This window comes from Macrobrachium rosenbergii, chromosome 53, assembly GCF_040412425.1.
Source record: "Macrobrachium rosenbergii isolate ZJJX-2024 chromosome 53, ASM4041242v1, whole genome shotgun sequence".
Lineage (NCBI taxonomy): Eukaryota > Metazoa > Arthropoda > Malacostraca > Decapoda > Palaemonidae > Macrobrachium > Macrobrachium rosenbergii.
In genome coordinates, this window is record NC_089793.1 from 26,004,629 (window position 1) to 26,017,998 (window position 13,370).

Genomic DNA, 13,370 nt, shown 5'->3' on the forward strand with positions numbered 1-13,370 from the left:
TAGGCATTGGATTTGAATGTGCTTGGTTGCCACTTATCAATATACAATGTTGTACATCAATATACAACGTTATATACTGTACATGGGAGGTGAGAACACGTTGTACATTGACAAATACATGTTACATATAGATTATAGTATATACAGTAGCCATTAGGTTTTTAAATTGAATTAGCTGTTGTTAATACCATAATTTTACTTTTTAGTATTAAGTAAAATGAATTTGTGATATGTTCAGTAATGCCCTATTAAAATAAGTTGTTTAAGATTTTAAAGAATATATAGTGTTGCTGTATAATTGATAACTTGGAAACATGAAAGTTATAATTTTCCATTCCTAGATTTATGTACATTTAAATGAAGGGTGTTCCATTTACTTAAGGCTTTCATACAGAAACAGTGTACAGTATACTTTTATCGCAGTAAGCTCCTTTTCCATTCACTGTATTCCCCGTAGGTGAGCAGTGCCGTCAGTGCACCCCATGCGGTGCACTGTAGGCATTACTAAAGGTTCTTTGCAGTGTGCCTTCAACCCCTAGCTGCAACCCCTTTTGTTCCTTTTACTGTACCTCTTTCCATCTTACTTTCCACCCTCTAACAACTGATTCATAGTGCAACTGCAAGGTTTTCCTCTTCTTGCGCCTTTCAAACTTTTATTGTCAATTCCCGTTTCACTGCTGAATGACCTCAATGGTCCCAGTGCTTGGCCTTTGGCCTAAATCCTATATTCAATTCCTTTACTGTATTTGTTTTAGGATTATATATCAATGTAATGGGTATAGAAGACAGTTTTCATTTAAAATTAGGACTGAATAATTGTTTGCAGAAGTAAATACATCCTTCTTAGGTAAAATAATTCTCATGAATTCCACAGCGGATATGAGGATGTCCATTTTGTGGTATTACCGACCAGAACATACCGATTCTGGGAGACGGCCAGAGGACCTCCCAGACGAAATCTTTGCTTCCAAGCATCGAGATCACCTTAGTGTAGCCTGCATAGAGGATCGCTGTTTTGTTCTCACTTTCAATGAATATTGCAGGTAAGATTTATGATAAGAAGCCCTTAGTTTTTGAGACATGAACTTTTACAAAGTCTTGTATGAGCAATATCAGTATTGGAAAAAAAAATCTTGTATGAGCAATATCAGTATTGGAAAAAAATCATTCTTATGAAGAGGAAGTGCAAGCATAGTTTCTTTGGCCAAATAACTATTTGGCATGTAAACCAGCTGGCCTCAAGGGAAATGTAAATAGGCATACAGTACTTTTTTAACACTGAAGAGCACATTGCTATTGTTGGAGGTACTTCTGATTGAGTACCCAAATCTTTATCCAGTCAAAAGATGAAACATACTCCTCAGGTCCCTTAAATTTCGGTGCTTAATTTTAATGTTTCTCTCTTTTGACCGTCTGGATAAAGATAACTAGTTTTATCATATAATGGGTTACCGTTTTCCATTCTACAGAAAATAATGAAGATCAGGTGGCTCAATTAGGTTAGCACTAGCACCCACACTCCCTTAGCTCTCCAAGCAATTGAGTTCAAGTTTACCTTTGGCCTTGAAAACTTAAAACTTTTTTTAGTTTAAAAAATTACATTTGTTTCATCACAAACCCATTATTTGCACTGAGCCCAAATAGCAACTCATACAGGTGTGCTAGGTTGTTATGCTTTTGTAAGTTGAAATGGAGCTCATGGGCTAGGAGGCATAAGGAAACCCAAGGCTCTAAGGGGAATAGGTCCAGAAATTGAACTGGAACCATTTGAAAATTGGAGAAGTACAATTATTGGTATGAGAGCCAAACAGATCTTTTGATGGCTAAGAAGACCAGTCTCCAAAGTATTATCACTTTTGGAGTAAAAAAATTTAATAACTTTAATGCAGATCAAAACCATCAGTGAACTAAGAAAAAGAATGCCACATTGAAGTAATTCTAAGTCTGAAATGGCCACACTTTTTCAACCAATGGGTAACTACAGGAATATCCCACGTGTCCCCAATATCTGTATGCAGAGAACCAGGACATTGTTTGATCAATGGATACTACATGAATATGTCACATGACCTGTTTGACCAGTGAAACTACATGCATATCCCACAACAAGCATAATTAATATAGTTTAGAAGTGGAAATGGGATAAGCAGAAAAAAATGGTGACAGCAGATGAAGTTGGAGCAATGACCATGAACAGTGGGGAGATCAAACACAGCAAGCTGCCTAAGAGCATCAGTTAAAGAAGAAAGAACAAAGGATTGATTGAGCACAACAGGAACATTAGCTGTAGCTAGCAGTGGTAGGAATAGGTACAGAAGCATCACTGAAGGCAGCAAGCATTCCATGTCACAGGGCAGACACACTCCTGGAACAGCCTTGCTAATACGATATCCAATGAAATTTAATTACACTAAGGCAACAAATATAAAACAAAAAAATACTTACTGCACATGAAAATAAAGGCAGAATAAAAACAATAACCAGTACCCTGCACTCACAAGAGGATATTGGCAACTCATTCTGCAATGTCAGCCACCTCCCCTAGTATTTAGCATGTCATCATAATTAGTAATATATCTAAGAATTTATGACTACTGCACAAAAATTAACAGACAAATTCACTGAAAAAACCTGCAAATTTACAATACTTAAATATGTTTGTATTTATAAGCTAGTGATGCTTCCTACTGGTGGCAGCTAGACAAAACATATGAATAATGGCGTTTTATATACTTTTTTGTTTTGGAAGAGATAATGCAAGAATTATATTCATAAGAAAATTAGCTGGAAACTCGTCTTTTATTATCTAAAAAATTTTATTCTGATGCATGGCACTATGACCATTCTGAACTAATTACAGAGCAAAAGCTGGGAAGCTTCTTGAAGTTTGTCAAACTAGGTAACAAAAATCAAATTTACATATACACCACCTATCAATGGGTAAGATATCCATTGCTTAAGTTACTTTTAGCCACTCTGCTTCATCATTATAAAAGTATAAAAATGACATGTCTGGGGACATTCCAGCCACAAATCAGGTTTCATATGATTGATGGACTTATTACATGGGTTACATAGCTATTACAATTGAAGAAATGAAGTGGTCAAAGCTCTCACAATGATTTTGGATCTGGACTTGGAACCTTAAGAGAATGCCCCCTTAACCGCAAAGCTTACTATCAACAACTTTGATGTCTTCTTACCTTTCATGATTAAAAAAAAGGAAGAAATGATGGACAGCACCTTGGTGTGATTTGGCGCATATTTTCCATCCACACAATTCTTGCTTTTATCATGGTGCATCAGCATGACAAATCTTCCTCATCAGTCTGGAACACAAGATATTTAAAATTACATATGTAATGAAATATAACAAATCAGAAATAAATTTGTATTTTCCCTAACATACGAACCTATCTATATATAGGAGATTCACATTGCGCTTTGCGTGCCGCAGCTGAATGTAGACTCGTTCTACTGAAATCCACTAGCTTCCTGTTTGTCCAGTCTGCCCTGGTCTGATCCTACCATGTGTGTAACTCAACTCTGCAACACCTTCGCAGGAGTGAGAGACTGGGCTAAGGGGAGGAATGAGGAGAGTAACTTTATCCTTATGTAGGTGTAGGTTTGTATGTTAGGAAAAATACAAATTTATTTCTAATTTGTTATTTGTTCTGATACAAATACTCCCTACACCTTTATATAGGAAACTCATCTGCAGGTGGGAGGTCAGTCTCTCTATAAAAATCATAGCATGGTATGACCATTATTACTGTAGCTAAATCTGTAAAACAACATTCTGTGAAATGTACTCCCTCTAGATTTCCTAGATTTCGATGGAGCAATTCATTCAGTTGACGGAGCTATGGTTCCAGCTCTATGTCTTAAACCACCTGCTGTGCTGCCACAACTGGACCCAGGGTAATGTATCTAAGGATTTATGAGTTCAGGTCCTTGAGGTAGAAAGAGGTAAAGGTCATCTGTCTCTTCCAAGTGCCTGCACGCAGGATTCATCCAATTGTGTTCTTCTTGAAGGCTATTGAAGGACCTGTACCTCTTAATGTTCTGTGCCTTGACTCTGGTCAGGACAGGACTTGCACTACCATCAGAACTGTAAGCTCTTTTTATTATCTCTCTCAGCCAGAAGGAGGCCATGTTCTTTGAAATCTCCTTCGCTCATCCTGTACTTATGGACAACCTATGTTTCACTGGTCTGCAGAAGGCTGTCCATTTCAGGTAGGCTTTGAAAGCTCTGACTGGACATTGTAGCATTTCCACTTGATTGTTTGCCACAAAGTCCTAGAGAGAGGGAATGGAAAAACCATCGAACCTCAGCTCATGTGTGGAATTCCTCAGTTCATGTGTGGAATTCCAGGAATGTACAGTAAACCCCAATTCTGCCCAACCACGGGTATGAGTAACCTTGTACGAAAGGGCATGTATTTCTTCTACCCTCTTTGCTAATGCCAAGAGGAACACTGTTTTTGAAGTCAAGTCATGGTCCGAAGCAGTCCTGATTGGTTCATAGGGAGACTTTATCAGTGAAGCTAGGACCTTGGTGACACTCCACTCAGGAGGCTTTAGAACTCTGGGTGAGCAACTTTTTTCAAAATGTTTCACCATATCTCATAATTCCCATGACATTGGCAAGTCTATGCCCCTGGATTTAAACACCTTAGAAAGGGTGGCCGTGTAGCCTTTAATTGCCGATACAGAGAGGTTTTGAGGGACTGTACATTCCTCTCACTGCACCAGCTGAGGAAGACCTTCCACTTTCCTTGATACAGGTTGAGGGAGGACTGTCTAACAGAACTGGCAATGACTGCTGCAACTTTTCTTGAAAAGCCCTTCTTTATAAGCAGTTGCAGGATAGCCTCCATCTGTGAAGTTGGAGGGCGGCTACTGCTCAGTGTACTCGGCCACTGTGCTCATCTCAACAGAATCAGTGTTAGAGGCCAATGTCTTGCAATGTCTACTGGCAGGTGGAGAAGATCTGTGTACTACTGCTTGTGGCCACTTTGGAACTACCAATGTCATCGTAAGACCATAGGAGAGATGAACAACTAGTTTATTTCCTTCCGGATCTGGCTGAATGGGGGAAACACGTATACATCCATGTTGTCCAGCTGATGCTGGAATGTGTCTTGCAGGACGGCTTTTTCATCGGGGACTGGTGAGCAGTACAGGGGAAGTTAGTGATTTGTCAATGTTGCAAACAGATCCAATGTGGGACCCTCCCACAATCTGAAGAGTCTGTCTGCCACTGCTTGTCCCAATGACCATTCTGTCCCTACTATCTGGTCCAGCCTGCTTAGGGTGTCCGCTACATAGTTGTTCTTTCCTGGGACGTACCTGGCCATTAGTATCAGCCCCGTGAGTTCTGACCATTTGTGTACCTTTATGGCTAATTGATTTAGCACACAGGAGATCGAGTTTCTCCTTTCCTGCTTAAGTATGTGACAACTAAGGTGTTGTCACTCCCATGTAGGCACTGCTGAAAAGCTTGCAGAGCCATCTCCAAGACAGTGATGTGTTCCTGACATTCCTTTTCTAACCACTTGCCTAACACACACCTTCCATTTAAGTGAGCACCCCAGCCCCTTCGGGATGCGTCTGAGTATACTAGCACCTCTGGAGCTGATTGGCGTAGCTGCAGTCCCTGCAGATGATTCTGTGGATCTCTCCACCACTGTAGGTCCTGCTTGTTCTTTTCTGTTAATGCTATCAGGTATTTCACTAGTCTCGCTTGCCCCTTGTCCATTTCCTTTAAATTCCACTGCAAGGAACAGATGTGGGCCCTGTCCCTTTGAACTAGTTTCTTCAAGGACACCAGATGACCTATCAGAATTTTCCATTTTTTCTTTGGTTGGAGAGGTTTGGACAGGAACAGGTTGGATATTTCCAGGAACTTGGCTATTCTCTCCTGTGATGGGTAGGCTTTTGACTTCTCTGTGTCGATTATCATGGCCAAGTATCTAATCTTTTGTCGGTATGAGGTCCAACTTGTTGGGGTTGATCAGAATTCCCAGGGTCTTGCACAAATTTGACACCAAATCCCCTGTCCCTCTGGGCTTGTTCCACTGTCCGTGCTAGATTAAGCCAATTGTCTTAAGTATCTGTAGACAAATTCCTCCCCTGTGGGCTCATTCTGATACTAGTTGAAAGACTGTTAAATACTTTGGGAGCTGTCACTAGGCTGAAGCAGAGAGCCCTGAAGTGGTAAGTGACTTACCAGAGACAAACTGTAGGAATTTCCTGGAAGAAGGATGTATTGGGATGTGGAGATATGCGCCATGAAGTCTCCTTACCTCATCGCTGCCAGAATTGATTGAACGGAGTTATACACGGGTAGCTGTTCAAGGTTGACAGATCTATGACCGATCTCCACCCCCTGATGCTTTCTCTACTAGGAAGAGGTGGCTGTAAAATCCAGGTATCTTGTTCTTCACTATTTCTACAGCTCCTTTGCCTAGCATGTCCCGAACTTCTGGTTGAAGGGCTCCCTGCTTGGTGGAACCTCTTCTGTGGAAGGGAACTCAAGTGGAACAGATGTTAAGAGTGGTTTCTGCTCAAAAGGGAGGATATATCCTTTCCTGAGTGTTTGGACAGTCCATTCTTCTACTCTGGCCTTATGCCACTCTAACCACTTGTTCCCTATACAGCCCCCCACCTTGGTCTGATGTTGAGGATGGGGGATTCTTTTCATCTCATCTATTGCCTCCTCTCTTCACCCACTCCATTGCATCTGCCTGTACAGAGGGGAAATGTGGAACAGTAAGGCTGTCTTCCTTCTTCTTGTGTCCTTCCTTTGAAAGATTAAGATCCTTTTTGACAAAACCTTTGTTGAAAGGGCTGCATTGTGGGCTTTGCTTGTCTACCCTGGCTGTTGGAACTGTAGGGTTGTCTTCTTGGAGTTGCCTTAAAAGAGGTCAATAAGAGAATGTCTTTGGCATTTTCTCTCCTGTCTGCAACTGCTTGATTCAGGGGCTCTGGAAGGAAGCATCCAGACACACCCGACAATGAACTGTTTCTAAGATTTAGCCAACTATCCATTGAGGTTTGTCTGCCAGATTCTCTTCTTTTCAGGAGAATATTAGCCCACATATTTGCCATGTGTTTAGTCACATATTTAAGGCTTTTCCGGATGGTGAGAAAAATTCTTTTATTGCCAACCAGGTTTCGGGGGGGGGAACCGATTCTTTAATTTGCCTCACCATTGCCCCTTGGCAATTATATAGCCAGGAGACAGTTAACATCCTTCCCAAGGCCACTTCAAAGCTCACCATTTCTCCGCTGGTGAACTTAGAGTCTGTCTGTCGTAAGGTTTCCAAGAAGAGTTTCCAGACAACCGGGAAAGTGTTGCATTCACACTCCTGGGAAGAAAGGTCAGATTCTGTGTCAACGGAGGGGGCAGCAATTTCTGAGACCTGGAGGAGGGTAGGGAACCTTCCTTCCCCACTATTAGGCTATCCAATTCTTTTAAAGCAGACTTCAACATTGGAAGACAGATGGAGAGACAAGGAAGACAGATGGAATGCTTTGCCTCTGGGAAGGTCTCAACCATCTGTTCCATGAAAGAGGAATCGGTAAAATTTTCAGGAGTTTCCCTCTCAGGTTCTGGAACTCTTAATAGTCTTCTTATTTTTAGGACGAGCCCTGCAAAGCCGACTTCTTCCTTTGGTAGATCTTGAAGAGCCAAGTCCTGTTCCTCTCCCAAGTCAGACGGACTTATCTGGCTTGATGGTCCCAGTGTGTTCCGTTCCTCCTCTCGTTCTGGTGTCTGAGTAGTCCGTCTCCAGTCTCTGGCTCTCCCCTCCTAGAGTGGATGTACTCTCAACTCTCGGGTCCATGTCCCAACTCGGTGAATGGTGGAGGGACATTGTCTGGAATGTTGAGGAGCAGGACGGCTTTTCTCTCTGTGCCGCTCATATTTCAAGGAAGCATAGTGCCGCATCACGCTTCTGGAATGTGAGCGGTCGATGTGCCCAGACGGGTATGGTGACTGAGAAGTGACAGACTGGTGCTTCTTGTCGCTCATACCTCGAGGAAGCACTGTGTCACATTATGCTTCTAGAACGTGCGTGGGAGGTGTCCCGGATGGGTATGGTGACCGATGACTCTCCTGCTGCTTTTCCTGTCCCCCATCTGGTTCATTAACGGAACGGAGATCATTTCTTTGCATGGTCTTCATCGTGGTGGGCGAATCTGGTTGACATAGCTTCTTCTGTCCTAAAGTCAGCGCCAGAGGGGAGTCAGACTCGGCAGAGGAAGCCCTCCATTTCTTCTGTTGTAATTCACTGGGCCCTGCCTCTTCATGGTCTCCCATGGGTAGGGAAGGGCTAAAAGGGGAGTCCACTTCAGAACGATTCCCGCTCCTACTCTCCCGAGCCTTAACAGTCATGCTACCCATCGTAGTCTCGTCCTGGAATGCTTTGTTGATTGTCTGCCATAAAGTCAACAACACTTCTTGTGGAACATCCTTAGGTGCAGGGGAAGGAAAAATAGTAAAAAGGGATGCAGGTGATGTAGGGGGAAGATTATCTAGACACTGGCATAGGTTTCTTTCTCTGCCTTTTCTCATATTTCTCCCACTGAGTAGACAACCACTTACAAGAGATACAAACTGAAGGGGGGGTTGACTAACACAGGCGACATTAACTTTCCACATGATTTGTCTTTGCCTCTGCTTTGACGTAATTCGAGCTTCACGTTTTCTTCCATAGTGAGAGCAGAAACACAAAACCACTTCAGAATCACTTGTAGAGCTTACTCACTATTACCAACAAAGCTGGAAACTTCTCAACACTACACTTCAGAGAGTTTCATACAAAGAACACAGACAAGATCTTTGTCGAAAGATGGGCAAGTCTGAACAACACCCATGCCAGTGCTTTATCACATGATCAAGTCAATCGTGGGGTATCTTTCTACCTCGCTGATAGACTAAATCTGTAAGCTAGAAACATCACTTTGTCAAGGCCAACAAAAATGAGTTCAGTAGTATGTAAGGGGAAAAAAATAAACCCCATAAAAAATGCACAAAGTTCATGAGAGACTACGAGACACAGAAGCGTCTGAGTATGCTGTATCACCTGCTCGGCTGGACAGCAGTTGACCATGCGTGGTAGGATCAGACCAGGGCAAACTGGGGCAAACAGGAAGCTAGTGGATTTCAGTAGAATGGTCTACATTCAGTCAAGGCATGCGAAGCGCAATGGGAATCTATATATGGAGTAGGGAGTATTTGTATCGGAGCAAATACAATTCATAATACTATTGTCTTCCAGAAAAGTAGAATCATTGAATATACCAGGAAAGTAGAACCATTAAATATAATGTTGTGTCATTTCATGCCAACATTAGCAAATCTGCAGAATTGTAAACAGATAATGCAAAAGTCAGACTAGCTGGAAAGTAAAATGAAAAAATGGAAGCCCTAGTATACATATTCAGATTAAAATTATCTTTGTATCATATATACTTACCTTTTAAGGTTCCAAATTGTTATTTATAGAAAATAAAAAATTAATCAATCATCAATATTTTGACATTGGTTAGCATGGCAATGGCATCTCTAGGGTGATGGGGGATGGTTCAGCTCCAGCTTCCCCCAGACTATTAATTTTACAAATTTGTATTCTTGGTTTCTGCATACTTATTAAGTAGCTTGACACTTTTAATTAGGTCCTCATTTGGTGCAGTACTGTCATGCACTTACACTTCCTAAATAAATTATTACTCTTACATTTAGATAATTTAATTTTTAAGAGTTTTGAAAAAGGAAATTTGAATATTTTTTCCATGCTTTCAGTTACTGATTTAATTTTAAGAGTTTTGAAATAGGAAATTTAAATAGTTTTTCCATGCTTTCAGATACCGACGGTTTTTAAGACTCTTCCAAGAAGGTGTTTGCCCAGTAACAACACCAGTCCCTGGACCTGAAGAAGGTTATTGCCGCAAGGATCGCCAGCCCCCTGGTTGTGTTGTACCAGAGTTACTGTTCTTTTGTCGAAGAGTATATGATTACCGCCAGAAACGTTTATTAAAAAATCCTTACTGAGGGTGTGTGGAGGGGAAGGGTTTGGAGGAAGAGGGGGAATTACAGAACTGCATTAGTGAATGTCCTCAGAAAAATGAGGAATTTCTTGAAAATGGTGATAGTGATGATGATGATGGTTCTTCATGTATCGTGAGAGTCAGTGCACTGTTGATTTTATGGCCAATAAACTGTTGAACCTGAACCTGAACCTGAACCTGTGTGCATGTTAACTGGATGTCTCAAACTTTTGGAAGTGAAGATATTCCAGAAAAAGTTATTGAAACTTTTTTTTTTTCTCTAAAAGACTTAAGTGCTAAAAGATATTTAATATAAAAAATATATATAGATATATATTATTTATAAACTATATATCCGAGTGAGTAGTTGTGAACTGAAAATCAAATGTTAAAGTGAACTATTGAGGAATTATGCTATGTCATCCGTTTTAAATACTGCCAATACTTTAAAAGTCACAAGAAGTATTTTGTCATATGATAATCTAACGTCTGTACAAAACACAGAATCTTTTGTAATTACTGTACCTTATACACTTGATGACTGCTTATGAAGATAATCTACTGTCACCACTATGGTGTATTAGTCTTGTATTTATAAAGCAACACTGTAAAGATATTTATTTTATTGTTACCAGTGTATAAATTATTTCTTGGCTAAGTCAGATATTTAAGCAATTACTCCCACAATTTATGTTTGAAACCAAAGTTTTTTATAATCTTTGATTTTTATGTATTCCTATAATTTTTACAGAACCATATGGTTTCCATAAACTGTATAGCTGACTGACTTTTCAGCTGTTTAAACAAAAGTGCATTTTGGATATCACTGTGGCCCAAATCATACCAACAATGCATCTGTGCTAGTTGTTAATGAAATGTCTAGCTATGCTTCCTTATGCAGACACAGATAACGGTATCAGTATGTAATCAAGTGTAGTGTTTTATTTACACTACATAAAAGCAAAAGGGGAAACTGCATTCTTACATTAAATTGACAATTATGTGCAACTAACTGAGTTTTCAATGGATTGGAAAAATCTGAATGTCAGATTACAGTACAGTATTTAAAGAATTAGTCTTGTAATTTTACTTTTATATTTTATGTTCTTATAAGTTAAAATTGGGAATTCTCACTAATGTAATGAAGCCACTAATATAGACAATCATTCTTAGTTGTCTTTTTTTATTTTATCAACAGGGATTTAATAAATTAATAGCTTTTGTACTTCTCATTTTGTTAATTATGTAGTGAATTTCACATTCTATATGCTTCAAAATATTTACATGTTCTTTTACATGTCATAGGAATTTTTCTTTAGCAGTATTGTTTGTACATTTTGTTAACACATGTTTAGTGTTGCATTTTTCATATTTTTCTTCTCACAAAATCCAGGCTACAAGTCTTTCTTCTAATCTTCATTCCAATACTGAACCTTTGAAGCAGCTTAAGAAAAGTCTGTAGGTTGGATCTCTTTAAATATATGGTAAAAATTGTGAAAAGAATATCATTGGAAAAGGTGTAGAAGAGCATACTGAGCATTTTCACTGGGCCATTTATGTACGGTTTAAATTGTTAATAGTCTTGTTCATACTGAAGTTTTATAAATTAAGAAATAATTCAAGTCTTAAACGTGAACATTTTTCCTCACGTTGCACAATTACTTATTGCAGAAAAAAAGATATCAGTGATGAGTGTGCCTACTACAAGATTTTAGTACTATAATTATAAGGGACACTGCACAAATATATACAGTATTTAGATGGAACATACAGATAGGTTGGAAAATTTGTGCCGAGCCTGATGAACCAGCTAGTCAAAATGGACCCTAAATTCTTAGTGGTAGTTGCCATTTGGCAATCCTGTCATATCTTTTCATGTTTTTTCTGCACATTTTGATAAGTAAATGAGACTATTTACAGTACAAGTTACTGGTTTTATTTTGAAGTGAAACACATTTGAGTGCTACTGATTTCAGTGGAGAAAAATGGACACATGCAATAAAGAAAAGGAATTCAGTGTTGTAGTTATGCACAGCTTAGTTTTAGATTTTTATAGTTTTTCTTATTTTGTATTAATGGAACAAAACTTCAGTATATGAATCTTTTTTTATTTGTTTCTGTTGCCAGAAGCACACTTGTTTCTTTACTATTATCTGTTATTAAAATTCATTTTAAGGTATGCGTATGCAAGATAGGAAGTGATTAGCCATGCATTTTCACCGAGTCTGTTATTATCTGTCCCCATAGTGTTTAGATAAGAGACCTTTCTTCATAGTTGTTATCTAGAGCAGAGCTTTTTTAGTGAGCCTTTATTGGCAAGTCTTCACTGTTAGTTTGTGTCGTGCTAGTGAGTAGATGATAGTATTTGGGTAATTTGTTATGGCAAGGAGTCTATATTATTACATCAGACTAAAGTGTAAATAAAACAGATTTATGTTTAAATGAAATAAAATGATAAATCTTGGTTCTTATTTGCTACTTGTATTTTCCTATAATTAATTATTTTTAGCAGTAAAATTTCCTTAAAGCAAGTCAGTATTACTGTAGTACTTTTAAATCTGAGTAGCCAAGTGATGTTGATGTCAAGAGGCTGGTAATGGACAGGTCTCAAAGATTGAGATGATTTTGGCATGTGATTATCAAAGACAGGAGCATATAAGTCACAGTAGTAGTCATAAGGAAGTGACAGGACGATGATCAGAAAAGGCTGATAGATCTGTTTTCGTACTTTGACATCACTACAGTCACAAAAGAATGACCTTAACGTTTAAAGATTCATCCCCTAAATCCAATGCATGCTTGATAACTTTTCATGCGTTATTCACAAAATTTTTAAAAATAAAACATGGAAATGTTATATACTTTGTATAAAAACTAGCTTTCTCAAAAAACCTAAGTCACTTGATTTGAATGAAACATTGTCTTTGAGAACCCTTGAGAGGTAGTGCCTTACCTATTCCCCAAGGGTAGAACATTTGACCAGCAAGTCCGAACCAATTGAGAGGACCAAGGAGTTACCTCAGAATAGGTGTGAGGTTGCTCATGAGTCAACATGCATGCCCAATTCTTTTAGATGACAAAAGGCAGTTTCCTATCTTGGTATCTTACTGTACACTCAAGGGACAGCTTACTTGGCAATTCCCTGCATTTATTAGTACTACCAGCTAAACTCTCACACAAGATTAACTACACCTTCAATTTCTTCAATATTTGAAATAATCCTTGTCAAGTTGTCTGCTCTTTTACTGCCTGTGCTGGTGCACAAAACTTTTAATCTACCATTATATATTCATACAGCATTTTTTTCTTGTTAT

At 39.1% G+C, this 13,370-nt stretch overlaps 1 protein-coding gene across 1 annotated transcript in view; it reads left to right on the forward strand.

Moving 5' to 3' along the window:
- The window catches only part of LOC136834065 (uncharacterized), a 47,916-nt gene extending 35,396 nt beyond the window's left edge, over positions 1-12,520 (forward strand). Inside the window, exons 7-8 of the mRNA XM_067096322.1 lie at positions 875-1,043; positions 9,874-12,520. Coding sequence (XP_066952423.1) covers positions 875-1,043; positions 9,874-10,060 — 356 coding nt within the window. The 3' untranslated portion in view covers positions 10,061-12,520. The remainder of the gene's footprint in view (positions 1-874; positions 1,044-9,873) is intronic.
- Positions 12,521-13,370: the final 850 nt, after the last annotated feature.